The 14,271-nt window shown below is 51.7% G+C and overlaps 1 protein-coding gene across 8 annotated transcripts in view; it reads left to right on the top strand.

The window, feature by feature from the left end:
• Nucleotides 1-14,271, top strand: part of MTMR3 (myotubularin related protein 3) — a 174,617-nt gene that overhangs the window by 146,890 nt on the left and 13,456 nt on the right. For all 8 annotated transcript variants that reach the window (XM_074294259.1, XM_074294268.1, XM_074294314.1 and 5 more), the window contains 6 exons: nt 4,196-4,309; nt 8,329-8,534; nt 9,243-9,374; nt 10,091-10,202; nt 12,816-13,011; nt 13,976-14,161. In XM_074294259.1, coding sequence (XP_074150360.1) covers nt 4,196-4,309; nt 8,329-8,534; nt 9,243-9,374; nt 10,091-10,202; nt 12,816-13,011; nt 13,976-14,161 — 946 coding nt within the window. The remainder of the gene's footprint in view (nt 1-4,195; nt 4,310-8,328; nt 8,535-9,242; nt 9,375-10,090; nt 10,203-12,815; nt 13,012-13,975; nt 14,162-14,271) is intronic.

Genomic DNA, 14,271 nt, shown 5'->3' with positions numbered 1-14,271 from the left:
CACACACACACACACACACACACACACACACACACACACACACACACACACACACACACACACATGTGGAGGGGGAAGGAGGAGAAGAGAATTCCCCCCTTTTGCTATGTATTTGTATACCAAAAGTAGGTCATGTTTTCTCTTTGGTAACACTTATGATTGAACCATTCGTTCTTGACCAAGAAACTTGCTTTCTGCAAGAAACTAGAAACTATCTAGTAGATAATCTGATTGGGGGAAAAAAAATCCCCAATTCTGAGCATCTTGAATCAGGAAATAGCATAATAAACTCCTAGATTTCATAAATTGGACATGAAAGGTACTTTATACATTATATAAGGATCTCTGGTATATTATAAAATATAGAAAGAGGGGGCATACCTGCACTCCCAGAATTCATGTTCCATAAGAGAAACAGAATGTAAATATGTAAAGATTTTCATAATAAATATGTGGTAATTTGGGGGAGAGGGGAGAAATTAATAGCTCACAGGATCAGGAAAAGATCAGTTAAGCAGCAATTGTTTTGGCTGAGTTTTGAAAGAAACTAGGGATTTTTAGAGGTGGAAGTGAGAAGGAAGTGCCTTCCAGACATGGCCAGACAGCACCCCTTAAGGGCACGTATGTTCAAAAGCACGTACATGGAAGATCGTGTGTAGTGAAGAGCAGCCAGTTTGGCTGGGCTGTCAAGTGTGTGAGGGATTGTTAAAGTGGTTTTTGAAGAATTGTAAATGCCAAAGAACATTCATATTTATTTTTGGAATAAGGAGCTCCTGGAGTTTGAATAAGGAAGTAACAGAGTCAGAACTGTGCTTTATTTAGGAAAATCACTTTGGCCTTATGTGGAAAATGGCTTGTAGAAGGGAAGAACCAGTAAGGTAGCTGGCGCAGTTGTCCAGAAGAGGGATGGGGGGCCTGAGTGGGAGACAGACTTGGCCAGTGACAGAGAGTGAAGAATGAGAAGGCTGGGATTGCACCCCAGACCAAACAGGGATCTTTAGAGAGACTGGAGTCATCTCCTCGATGGTTTGGTGACCGCTAGCAGAGGACTTCATACAGCTAGGCTTAAGTCATTGGTCCTAAGCTTCTGTATTCTTGGGGGGAGGGGTGATTGAAGGACAAAGGGATGAAGCCATCAGTCTTCCATGTCAGCACATACTTCCTTTTAAAATTGCTTGAGTACTTGAAAACTGGGAAAGGTGATTTGAAAAATACTTTGACTTAGAAAAATGTTATTACCTCCCCCCCCCCCCCCCCAGGCTGCTGTTAAGTGACTTGCCCAGGGTCACACAGCTAGGAAGTGTTAAGTGTCTGAGACCAGATTTGAACTCTGGTCCTCCTGAATTCAAGGCTGGTGCTCTATCCACTGCGCCACCTAGCTGCCCTGTGTGTGTGTGTGTATTTTTTTTTTTTTTTTTTTTTTTTTAAGTGAAAGTTTTAAAAAATAAATTTCATTGTTTTTAAAACTCACTGTGGATTGATCAGAGGTAGGCAGAGTTTTAAGTTATCCTTGTTTTGTTTGAATTGACTCTCTTCCAATTTAAGATTTCTTTAATGGGGATGTATACTTGAACCTGAAGTTTTTGTCGGCTTTTTAAACCAATCCCTTAATGCGTTTATGACTATTTGGGGGAAATTTTTCCTTAAAAGTTGGAAGGCAGCTTTAAGAAATATATCCTGATAACAAAAGACCAGTGTTTATAAATGGTGTTTTATGTTTAATTTTGCACTTTTTTTTTTTTTTTTTAAACAGCTAAATGAACTAAAGCAAAAGGTCTTTTCTTTTTTCTTTTCTTTTTTTTTTTTTTTTTTCTTTTTTATCCTGTTCTTTCTGAGCAGTTAGTCATAGATTCTTTGATTGCTAGCACATGAAATGGCGGTGCTAGAGAGCATGTTACAGGTCACGTAACTCGCCCGCCTCGGCATGGAAGAGATCGATGGCTGTTGAGTGGGCTGTGGCATGGCGGAGGGGAGGTGACTTGTCTGGGCTCAGGGCAGCTCTGGCCCAGGCTCCAGTTGGGTTTCCTACCACAGCACTGTGCCTTCTCCCAATGCTGTGCTGCCATTGGCGGGCTCAGATGATCACCATGGAGATTTTTTTTCAAATGATAGAATTGAAGGAAAAGAAACTGTGACTCAGAGTAGCAGCCATGTCCCAAGCACGGGTGTCCCTGAGCATTTATCACTGACATCTCCATTCTGTCTCTTGCTTTGTGCGTAGTTAGGTGATGGTTGTTAGGTGGCTCTCGGGTTAAGGCATATCTTTTATTTATAAAAGGCCATTGGGTTATCTTGGCATTATCTAGAATATTCATCCTATGTGAATTTTAAGTCATGTAATATATCATTCTTGGTCACCTGTGGATAATAATGACTCAGCTTTCTATAACTAAGTACTTTCTTAGTTACTCTATGAATTCAAATAGTGAATAGTATTCTTCCCATTCTGTAGATGGGAAAAGTGAATTTCAGAGCTTATGGGACTTGTCCGTGGTCCGACAGCTCCGAAATAATTCAGAGTCAAATCCAAGTCTAGATAGCAGATCCAGTGCTTGTTTCATACTTGATAGCCTACCTGGAGATGCCTTCTGGCCTGCTGGACATGGGATGTGGAGAGCCAGAGACAGGGTCAGATCCCAGCATCAGCCCTTCCGCCCTTTTCCTGTCTGGGTGGAAGCAAAGGTCAAACACTCAGCTGGTGAGGAAGGGGATTCTGGCACCTGGGGAGAGCCTTCTGAAGTCAGGACGGTCTCAAGCTGCTGCCAGAGACATCCTCTGGCCTCTTTGGAAAGCCCGGGGTAATTAGGAAAGAGCTTTTCTCAGATTGATGATGGGCTTCTTGGGCTGCTGCGGGGAAAGCTCCCTGCAGCAGCCCGAACGAAGGGCTGGATTTATTGGCTCAATATCCTTGTTGGCCCAGATAGGAGCGTGACTGCTGCGACTCGCACAGTCAGTGGACTCCAGGCTTCGGCTTGTGCCTGTCATTGGGACACTTTGTGTTCTTGAGCTCCCCCTAAAGTCTGTCGCCCAGTTCTTCTAGGCTCGTAAAGCATCTGGAAGGGGGACTTTGCTGCAGAACTCGAAGGCCCAAAACATCAGTCTTCCTCTGAAAAAAGCCCAAAGAATTGATAGCTTCTGGGTAATTGTTTCTTGACTTCAGGAAGAAATTATTCTTTCTGGCCCAGTTCTGTGGCTTACTTCTAGATTCTCAGGGTTGGGAGGGATCTTGGATGTTTCTGTGCTTTTCCCAATCTCAGTCCCTCTCTGCTTCTGGGTCCCTCTCCCTCAGAGGCCAAGCCTGATCTTTCCCAATGAACAGCCCTGATCGTATTTTAGGACGGCTGTTGCATTCCCCAGAAATGTTCTGGTTTCTTTTGTTTTGTCTCGATACGCTCTAGTCCCAAGAGCTTCTCCAGCTAATCCTCACGGACCAGCTCTCGTCCTCTTCCCGTGCCATTGGCCATCCTCTGCTTGTACTTGGCTCTGCCAGTAGCTGCCATGGGCAGGCCAGGACAAGGACCAGGATCCTCTCTCTGATTGTGTGCTAGATGCTGGGCTGCTCCAGAGTTAGGGCGCGGGGCCGAAGGTCTCCCGAAAGATGGGAGGGATGTGGAGCCATCTGGAGCCGAGGCAAGCCCGTGAAGGACGTGCCAGGGAATGGAGAGCATGTCGTGGCCTTTGGGTTGATCTGAGCCTGCTGGGGCGGAAACAGGAGAACACAGGCTCTGCCACCCCCTTCTCTCTCAGCCTCAGTTTCTTTCTCTGTAATATTCTGCTGCCCATCTTCCTGGGCTTTTATGAGGAAAACGCCTGGCCAGCTGGGCACTACTGGTGGTATAGGGTAGAGCCCCGGGCCCGAGTCAGAAAGACCTGGAGGCAGTTCTGGCCCCAGATAGTTACAAATGGTTTGACTCTGGGCAAGTCAACTTCATTGTTTGTCTCAGTTTTCCCATCTGTAAAATGCAGATAATGCTGACCCCTACCTCCTAGAGTTGTTAGAAGGATCATATGAGAGAAGAATTATTAAGTGTTTAGTAGAATGCCTGGTTCCCAGCAAGCACCGCAGGAAGGCTGCTCATTAATCCATTCATTTACTCATTTGGATTTCTCCGTTTCGTCTGGTGCCAGCCTGCGGTCCCAGCAGCTGCCCTGTGCCAGCCCCTCTAAGCTTTCTCTTTCTGCCTTCACTTTGTAGGCTGTGTGGCAGCTACCCACAGGAGCTTATTGTGCCAGCCTGGATTACCGACAAGGAGCTAGAGAGTGTTGCCAGCTTCAGGTCCTGGAAGCGCATCCCTGCCGTGGTCTACAGGTAAGCTGGGCCCGGGGCACTGGGCATTTTCTTTACTGTCTGCTGGGTCTGTGGTGCCTGTCGGCTCACTTCTGATCTTTTTTAAAAAAAAAAAAAAAAAAAAAAAGGTGAAAAGAATGAATTGGGGGGAGGAGGGGTTGAAAAACATAGCACCTGTGACACCTTGGCGCGGTACCCAACTTGGTAAGAGCAGTTGGCCAATTGCTGTGGGTTGAGGTTACCAAAGACTGGGGCTTTGCAATCTCTTGCCAAAGGAGGGGCCCCTGCTGATTGGAATGGAGGTAGAGGATGGCCCCATGACCTGACCTCACCAGTTTGGGCCAGTGATTCTAAGGGCAGCGGCACTGGTTGCTTAATAACCTAAGGTTTCCTCACATGAACCCTTGGAGGGACTTGGTGTATCTGTTATGTCCAGATTACAGATGAGAAAATTGAGGTCTAGAGAAACAATGCTATTGGCCCACGGCCATGAAGGCAGCACATCCCAACACTAGTTCTTTCTGGGACCCTGTACTATTAATTAAGCAAAGGGGAACAATATAATGGGTGAGTCAGTAACAGTGTGGTTTAATAGTCAGAAAACACAGAAAATGCACCTCCTGAGGAGTCTTAGGCCAGAGGGGCGGCGAGTCGAGCTGCCTCCAGGGAGACTCCCAAGAGGAATAGGGTTCTTATAAGGCTTCTAGCTCTAGACTCTGAGGGGTGATTTTGCTCCGTCACCCTGTGACCTTGGGCAAGACGCTGGGTACGGGGCCAGGGCCACATTGTCAAACCCTGATTTGTCTGAGTGAGGCCTAGTGAGCTTGAAAGGAAGAGCGGCAGATGGCAGCCATGGCACTGCATTGACCCCAGTAGGTGGTCCTTCCCTCACGAGGCTCAGAAGCAAAACCCCACAGAACGGAGGAGCTGGGCCCCGGGTTTGGTGCTCTGTACCTTCCTTGTCCTGAGTCTAGTAACTGCTTTGGGTCTCGGTTGCTTCATCAATGAAATGAGGGGGATTGAAGGAGGCTTGGAGCGTGTGCCACTTGACGTTCTGCTGGGCCAAGTCACTTGGAGACAACATCTGCCTTCTCAGCTTTGAAGATGGAGTGGAGACAAATGCCGAGAAATGGAGGCTCTGACCTGCCGGGATTTGGGCAACAAGGCTCCTGTTCATCTGGGGCCATTGGGTCTCTGCTCTCAGATGTCTCGGTCAGCCTTAGCACAGTACCTGAGTAGGGCCCCATCCAGGCCGCGAGGGATGTGCTCCCCCAGACGCGTCCCTACCAGAGACCGGGACAGAGCTGTGGTCAGTGTGGACACTCACAAGGAGCTAGCCTCGGAACGTCACACAGGAGCCTCGTGAACCAGCCGGAGGAGGGAGCCCAGAGCCAGGGAAGTCTGGGAAGGAAAAGTCCCCTTTTTAGCTTAATCAGCCAAGGGTCTCCTGAAGACTTGCACTTCTCGAGGGAGTCCTATCCACATGGCATGGTCCACCTGGCTTGGAAGTTCTCACTGGCCCTCATTTCTCTCCCAGGAGCTGCTACTTTTCCCCAGCTGGGCACGCCTGGTTCCTTGCACTGAGCTCCATGGAGAGGCTCCGAGTGCGCTGGCCTGCTCTGCCTTGTGGGCTCCCCTGTTATACAGAAGAAGCCAGAAGAGGGAAATGATGCAAGTTGGCCGCCCATAGACCTGACCCCAAGTCTCTTGTGCTGCTCTCAATAAGTGTCCACTACATGGGCAGGTCTGTGCCAGCCGGGAACAGTGCGCACGAGAAGGCAAGGCACGAGCTGCAGGCCCAGCTCGGGAGCCTGTGGGACATGGAGCCGGGAGGGGCTGCTGACCGAGCTGCCCTTGTCAAGAAGGCCTAGGTGCAGATCCAGACCTCCGCTAGTCAAGGAACTGGGTAGCTTAGCCGAAGGTTCTGGGGGGAATCATCTAAGGACCTCCACCTCACTTTCCACTCAGGGCTCCAACAAAGTCATCCTTGTTGTAATCCAAGAGCTGCCCCATTGCTACAGAACAGAAGGCAGCCAGGAGCCCCGGGAGTATAGGCGCTAGTGCTGCACAGTCAGAGCTCGGAAAAGGCCACAGGGGCAGTGCAGAGGGGCCCCGTGAAGGGGGTCAGGAGCTCGGTTTTCTCCCAGGCTCAGCAAAAGTGAACTCTGTGAGGGAGGCCTGAGGCCAGTCCCCAAAGCCAGAGCTGAGCACAATCCCTCTGTGGCTGGCCAGGGCCTTGGCTGCAGTGGCACAGTGCCCCCTGCTGTGGGAGAGGTGTGGTGCCAGCCTGCTTGCCCTAATGGAGTATGATGGGTGTGGAGCGGGCCAGGCCAAGGCCTCCTTGGCCAGCCCGGGATCTCTGACTTTGGGTCCCTAGGAGAAGTAGGGGAGGAGTTTTTTAAAACCCACCAGCCACCATCAATGTTTAGTTTTGAAGCTGCTCAGAAAGGAAATGCTTGATTTTTAAAAGATCAGTCACTGAGAGCTCCCACGAGAGAGGATTCTGTGGGGCATGACTGTAGCCTTGTCTTGTTTATTCACTTACCTATTGGGAGTTTCTATGACTTCTCTAAAACATCTCCTCCTTTCCCCCAAACCTCCTCCTTCCCCCCTACTCCAGGGAGAGGAGATTAGCATGCTTTCTTTGCCTCATGCAACATCTACTGCCTTAGCCCATTTTGTAAAATAACCCCCTAAAAACGAAAGGATTTTGATGTTCAGCTCGACTCGAGTGGCCGTCGGGACCATTAACAGTCAGAAGGCAGTCAGGCAAGCACGCCCTGAAGACCTTTAGGATCTGTGGAGCACCATTTTAGGGGCTATGACCGAGGATTATCCAAAGTGTTTTTCTCTCTTTAAATTTTGAGTTCTAACCTCTCTCCACTTTGAAGAAGGCAAGAAATATAATACCCATTATAAATGTGATGTCATGCAAGATATTTCCATATCAGCCACATTGTTAAGAAAAAAGGGCAAGAAAAAATACAGAAAGTGAAAACCAATTCTGCTTTAATCTGTATTCAGAGCTCCTCAGTTCTCTCTCTCTGGATGGAGATGGTGTTTTTCCTCACAAGTCCTTCCATAACCATTTGAGAGTGGCTGTGTCTTTCACAGTTGTATTATTGTACTTTCACAGTTGTATTATTGGACGTGTATCATTATTGCTATATATGACCTCCTGGTTTTGCTCACTTCACTTTGCACTGGTTCACATAAATCCTCCTGGTCCTTTCTGTTTACTTCTGGACTAGCTCCTTAATCAGTGCACAACTGGATCCTGTGACTGCTCCTGGGGGTATCGCCCCCAGGTGCACATCCCTTCCTCTGTCCCCGCTGGAGTCTGTGACCCAGAACTGAGTAGTCGGTGACGGTTTCCATCTGGCCTCTATTTCTCTGGCTCCACAAACTGAAGCGCTCGGTTGGAGCTGGGCCCCCTTCCTACTCTGGCGTGGAGAGCTGGAATGCGCCATGTGAAACACCCCTGGTCACGCTTGTTCCCAGGCTCTCTGTCTCCCTCTATGCCAGACAAATTAAACCAAAAAAATGATCCCGTGTGGGAGGTTTTCCTTGAATTTTCCAGTCAGAATTTTCTAGGAGTTTGCAAATTGTGGAGAGCTTGACAGCACTTCTGCCTGCCCTTCCACCATCATGGTGCTGCCTCCCTCACAGTCAAACACTTGCAAGTAGCAGGCTGGGTCCTTGAATTCCATTCTCTTGATCGGGGTTCTGGTGATCTCTCACAGACCGTTCTGTCATCGATTAGCTGTGACCTTGGGCAGCATGACAGGGACTTTCCCCACAAGGGCCCTGTGCTTGCCGTCTGGCATGCCCGAGCCTGTCATACTGAGCCGAATGAGGGGCTGCCTGGCTGTGGTGCCGCTGGTTCTACCTGTTCATTCAGGCTCGTGTCCTGTCTGGCATTGTGACTGTAGACAGGTATTTGCACCTGTAGAAAATGCCTCCTGGGAGATTTGATCTTTGCCAAGTAGCTGAATTGGAGACCCGGGGCTTCTTTTCATGGTTGCTTGTTCTTTCCTCAGGCACCAAAGTAACGGGGCGGTCATCGCCCGCTGTGGGCAGCCCGAGGTCAGCTGGTGGGGCTGGCGGAACGCCGACGACGAGCACCTCGTGCAGTCCGTGGCCAAAGCCTGTGCCTCTGACTCCAGGTCAAGCAGCGGCAAGATACTCAATGGAAGTTGCCCTAGGGAGTTCTCCAACGGAGGTGACCTTTCGGACGTGGAATTTGGTAAGTGTTTTAGCCATCTTCCTTTTTCATGTGGACAGCCCAGCACTTTTCTCCCCGGTGCTGCCCCCCTCTTTGCCTGGCCTGATAAAGCCGTGCTGAATCCTGACCAAAGAACAGGTCCTGGGACGTTGGAGGGGCAGGAAACGTTGGGGTTCTGCTGAAGGAGCAGAAGACCCTGTTTTTCTTCTTTTTTGCTGGTATTGCGAGGCAGTGGGGTTAAGGGAGTTGCCTGAGGTCACACAGCTAGGAAGGATCGAGTCTCTGAGGCCAGATTGGAACTGTGGCCGGACCTCTGGCCACATTAATGCTACTTGGAGTCTTGCTGAAAGCATAATGAGAGACACTAAAATTCCAAATGGGGAAGGAGGCAGTTAAGTAGCTTCCCTTTCCACCAGCTGGTCTTTCTCTCTTTGGAAAAAGAATACAATGGGTAGAGCAGGGTGGGGTGTTGGGAAGGGACCTGATGTCCCAGCCTTTAGGAGCCTTTCTAAGCCTCAGGCTTGCAAGGCTTTGGGACACTGGAGGGGCTGCTTCTCATCATCCAGGGCAGCAGAAGCAGGCCAAACAGAGTCGGGGAAGGGAGGACAGAATCCTGTTTCCCCAGGTGTCTGAGTGGCTGGACTCTGCCCACTCGTGACTTTTGTTACTGACAGTACTGGCCAGAATCAGTCATGGAGAAGTAATTCTTTTCTTCCTGGTTCTTCTCAGATTCTTCCCTGTCAAACGCTTCTGGAGCAGAGAGCTTAGCTATCCAGCCTCAGAAGCTTTTAATCCTGGATGCCCGTTCCTATGCGGCAGCTGTGGCTAACCGAGCCAAAGGGGGTGGCTGCGAATGTCCAGGTGAGGCCCTTTGTCCCGGTGAATCCAGCCAGAGGCGATTTCTTCAGCCCGAGACAGAAGGCCGGGACCTGGGCTCCTGCTGGCCCCTGTCCTTGTCTCTTTAGTTCCCACCAGGAGAGTGAAGGTTTTTTCCCCTAGAGGGAGATAAATGACAAGTGAAACCCATTAGCATCCTTTCCCTCCCTGGGCTGGCCTTCCATTATCAGAGTGGTTCCTATGTGGAAGCTTGCTGTAAATTGTAAGGATCTTCTCAGATCCTCTTGGGCCTTTAGCTGAGCACATGCTGGTGCCTCTTCCTGCCTGGGGCTCCTGGGGGCACAGAGGCTCCAGCAGCCGTGGCCCCTCAGTGAAGGCCTAGAGCAGCCCCTTGTCGGGCCAGGATTTGTCCTTTGGGGCCTCCTCTGTTTCCTGTGCAAGGGGTTAAGCTAGGATTGGAAACCAGGACTGCTGCGCCACCCTTCACGTTAGTCTAGCCAGAGCAGCAAGGGGCTGTAGAGGCCTTGGGGCAGCCTGAGGTCTTGTTGGCATAAGTGTGGCCCCCTCCCCCTGCTGTGGGGCACAGAACGGGCATTTTCTCCTTCAGAGAGCCACTGAAGGTGCCAGACAGCCCTTCTTCCTCACCAGGGCCTCCGTGACTCGCCCCATAGCCATAGGGGCGGGCTTGCAGTTGGTTCTTGTGTTCAGCGTGTTTATGTTCTCCTTGTCCCCCTCTCCAGAGTACTATCCCAACTGCGAAGTGGTGTTCATGGGGATGGCGAACATTCATTCAATTCGGAAGAGCTTTCAGTCCCTGCGGTTGCTGTGTACCCAGATGCCAGACCCGGGAAAGTAAGCATTGCCCTCCTTTGTCCTGTGCTCCCGTGGTGCTGACCCCGGGCCCCTGCCTCTCCTTGTCTAGTTGTTTGGGGACCAAACCCCTCTTCCATGTGAGCACAAAGGAAAAGCAGAGCAGGGATTAGGAACTGTGGGAAGTGTTTAAAGATGGAGAGATGGTCAGCACAGTGGAGAAATTTGTCAGTTTTCCTGGAACCTCTTCTGGTTCTGAGCTGATTTTGGTCCAGCAGAATTTATCTCCATAGCTGCCATCACTACAGCCCTCAGCATTTGCGCCCCCCCCCTCCCCCCCCAGACGCAGACACAGACTACTGCCATAGATACCTGAGGGGGAGCAATAACGTGACTTGCTCAGGGTTTCTCAGCCACAGCCGAGACCAGGACTTGGCTCCTCTAGGCCTTTCTCCATGCCCTCACACACTGGCATCATTCAGATGCTGCTGATTTTCCCCGCTGACCTCCTTCGGTTCCCATGGACTCTGTCCCCGAGACAAGGGAAGGTCATTCCTTTCCCAGAGTTGGTTCCCAAACAAGGCTGGCCAGCGTCAGCCCAAAGCTCCCCCAGACTCGGCCCAAATCAGGGAGTTCTGTGTGGCGCTGCCATGGCGCACAGCATTAGTGGGCCTGCCTCCCTTAGTGGTCCAGAGCATCCCCTTAGCATTTTTCAATTATTAAAGAGGAATAGGAATTTGAATGTGTAGGAAGAAAGGTTTAATGCGAGCTGGGCAGCGGCCATCTTTGTTCTCAGGAACTGTTGGATTAGCATTGGTGAAAGCAGAGCCGTTTGGCCAGAAGACCCCGATAGATACATGCTGACACTCCCCTACCCCCACCCTTGCCCAAAGTTCAGTGTGCCGTGCCAGGAGCCAGAGCAGCCCCCACGGCGAGACGCTCGGACTGAGCGGGGTCAGGCAGGACGGCGTAGGCTGTTGGAAGCAAAGCCGCTTGCACAACATTGGGTCAGGTCATTGCATGATAAGCAGCCTGGTTGAGCCAGGAATAATCAGCCTTTCCCTAGGAAAGGCCTTACCGGAGAAGCCAAGCCAGGGTCTGAAGGGCAGCAAGCCTTCTAGAGAAAGCCTTGCTCTGCCCCTGCCCTGGGGAGCTTTCTCTGCATGGTTTAGGACCTGAAGGCAGAAGACCCCCACCAGGCCCCAAAGGCTCCACACAGGCCAGAAGATCTGGTCAGAGGAACTTGAGTGGGGAGAAAAGAGTCGGCTCATCCTCGGGACCCAAAGGCCCCCCAGCAGTGAGGCCCGCAGTAGCCTGAACAAGGCCGAGACTCGATGGTGTGCGGCCAGGTGCTCCTCACAGAGAGATAGCTCTGACCGCTGGCGCACATGGGCCAGAGGCATGGCAGACGTTCTCATTGTAATGATGCAGTGTGGGCATGGGGGCGTGGTTGGAGAGTTTGTCTTGGAGGTGACACCTGGAATGTGCTTGGAGGCAAGCTTGGGTGAAGGTGAAGAAAGAAGGTGAGGCTTCTCGAAGAAGGCTGGAAACAAGGAGAAGCACACTGATGCCGAGGGGGGATTTGTGCCCGGAAGATTACCATACTCGTAACTGCTGAGGACTGTCACTTGGGCAGCTTGGAGAAGGCTGGAGAGGGCTTGGATTTGAGAAGAGGCAGTGTGGCCAGTGAGGTCACAGGTTCTGGCAGACGCGGCCCTCGACCGGAGAAGGAGACGGAGGCATGGAAAAGTGTCTACAGAGGCTCCGAGGTTTGGAACTCAGGGGATTGGAAAGATGGCGGGGTCATCAGTGGAAATGGGGAACTTAAGAAGGGGTATGAATTCTGGGTACGTGGAAGAAAAGGTCCATCAGAGCCATCACCCCTGCAAGAAGAAGTTGTTGGGTGTTGGCCCCAGCTGGACATCAGAGAGAACGGCCTCATGTGGCTTGGAGAGAGCCTAGGCTGGCTGACCAACTTGTCAGGAAGGCTGCAGGAGAGCGTCAGGGCAGGACTCCAAGTGGTGGGGATCCCAGAGCCCTTGCCTAGGCACTTACCAGGGAGGAGCCAGGCCTGCTTGGGACACTGTTTTCTTCCACAGTACCACTTGCTTGTGGCAGTCCTGCCCACTGGAGCCAAGCAGAATCAGTTGAACCCTCTTCCTTTCAGATATGGGGGTTTAGCCCTCCTGCCCGCCTCATTAGCTCCAGGGCAAGCAAGACTGTCGAGGAAGCTGGACCTGGGAGAGCTCATTGTTAGCCTGGCTGTGCTTGTGAAGGAAAAACTCCCCAGAAGGCTAGTGGCAGAGCCACGGGTGATCCAGAGTGTGCCCAGGCCTTCAGGTGGTAGTTGGAGGCCAGACACAAGTTGTGGGAGGTTTTTGGAGTGGGCTCCAAGGCCAAGGGCCCCAGGGTTTGCCCCAGCTGTGGGCTAATCTCCCAGAGGACTCTAGCTGCAGGAGTGAGGTTCCGGGCCCCAGTACTTGATTTGTGGATGTGCTGCAGGTAGGGCAGGAGGCTGGATTTGGACCCCTGCGCAGATGCTGCTGCGGTTTCTCGTTAGGTCATGTGGCGTTTCAGAATATAGGACGTTCAGAAGCATATTGTGAGAAGCAGGTTTGCGTTCTCCCATCATCACAGATCTGTTTCTGTCTCTAGTTGGCTTTCTGCTCTCGAAAGTACCAAGTGGCTGCAGCATTTATCGGTGCTGCTGAAGTCGGCCCTGCTGGTCGTTCACGCCGTGGACCGCGATCAGCGGCCAGTGTTGGTACATTGCTCCGATGGCTGGGATCGCACACCGCAGATCGTGGCGCTGTCCAAACTCCTGCTGGATCCCTACTACCGAACCATAGAGGTGTGTATGGGGGATGGTTTGGTGGTCTGATGTGGGGGGCAGCTCTTGGAGGGGGAAGCCTGTGGCTGCTGCCGTGGCCTCCAGCTCTGCTGTCCTCTGCTCAGGAGCGTTAGGAGCTGCCACTTGCTGGCATCCTGAGTCTTTGCTTTCAGTGTTTCCTCACACCAACCCCCTCACACAGCCTCACTCCAGCTAAGCTAGAACACTCGTTCTCTTCTACGTGCATCTCGTTCTTTACTTTGTGCTTTTATTCAAGCCATTCTCTGCTGGCATCTTCCTCATCCTGTGGGCTCTGGCTCCAGTGAGATTCTCCCATGAAGCCTTTCCTGGTCTCTTCAGTTAGAGGCAGTCTTTCCCTCCTCTGATAGCGGAGCCCATTGTTCTCCCCCTCCCAGATTTTCCTTTGTATGGAGTTATTTGCACATGGGCCTCTCCTGCCCTGGCAAGCAGCCTCATTTGGCTTTGTGTTGCCTGCTCTGGTCCCCTTTACCTCTTGGGCCCTGGGGCAATGAGAGCATGGCAATGACTTGTTCTGGAGACCAGGACGGCTCCATGTCTCCCTTTGTCCTTTGGCTTGGCCCGTGGGAGGTTACGTGCTGGTACCATCGGTTACCTGTGCTCTTCCCAGATCAACCAGCCAGAGGCCCCTGACCCCCCTGAGAAGGGGGAGGATCAGCCCGGGAGAACTTCATGTGTCTGGGGCCCTGTGACTCCAGGAAGGTTGTTTGAATTACTGAGCACTGTTAGAAGAGACTCTAAGGGTGAGACTCTGAGGCTGAGTCTCAGGGGCTCTTGGGCAGAGAAGTTCTGGGCTGTGGTATCCCATCTAGGAACTCCCAGATTCTGAAAGGGAAAAGGCGGGGCTACCGCACGGCCGTGGTGCCCGTGAGGAGCCCGCCCAGCCCTCTGGTGGCACACAAGTGGGTGGCGTGCATTGACCGGCTTTGCTTCTCTCCCCTCCCAGGGCTTCCAAGTGCTCGTAGAGATGGAATGGCTTGATTTTGGCCATAAGTTTGCCGATCGCTGTGGCCATGGGGAGAACTCGGATGATCTGAATGAACGTTGCCCCGTGTTTCTGCAGTGGCTGGACTGTGTCCACCAGCTCCAGAGGCAGTTCCCTTGCTCTTTTGAGTTCAATGAAGCATTCCTTGTGAGTGTGGGGCTCTCTGGACAGCGGGGGCTACGCACTTGGGGACTGGATGGGGGCTGGGAGGGAAGTGGCTCTTTTCTCTCTCCTGTTAAATATCCTTGTCCCATGCA

Source organism: Sminthopsis crassicaudata, chromosome 1 (assembly GCF_048593235.1).
Source record: "Sminthopsis crassicaudata isolate SCR6 chromosome 1, ASM4859323v1, whole genome shotgun sequence".
In the NCBI taxonomy this organism is placed as follows: Eukaryota; Metazoa; Chordata; class Mammalia; order Dasyuromorphia; family Dasyuridae; genus Sminthopsis; species Sminthopsis crassicaudata.
The sequence above is the reverse complement of the archived record's forward strand: the minus strand, read 5'-3'. Positions and strand labels throughout refer to the sequence as shown.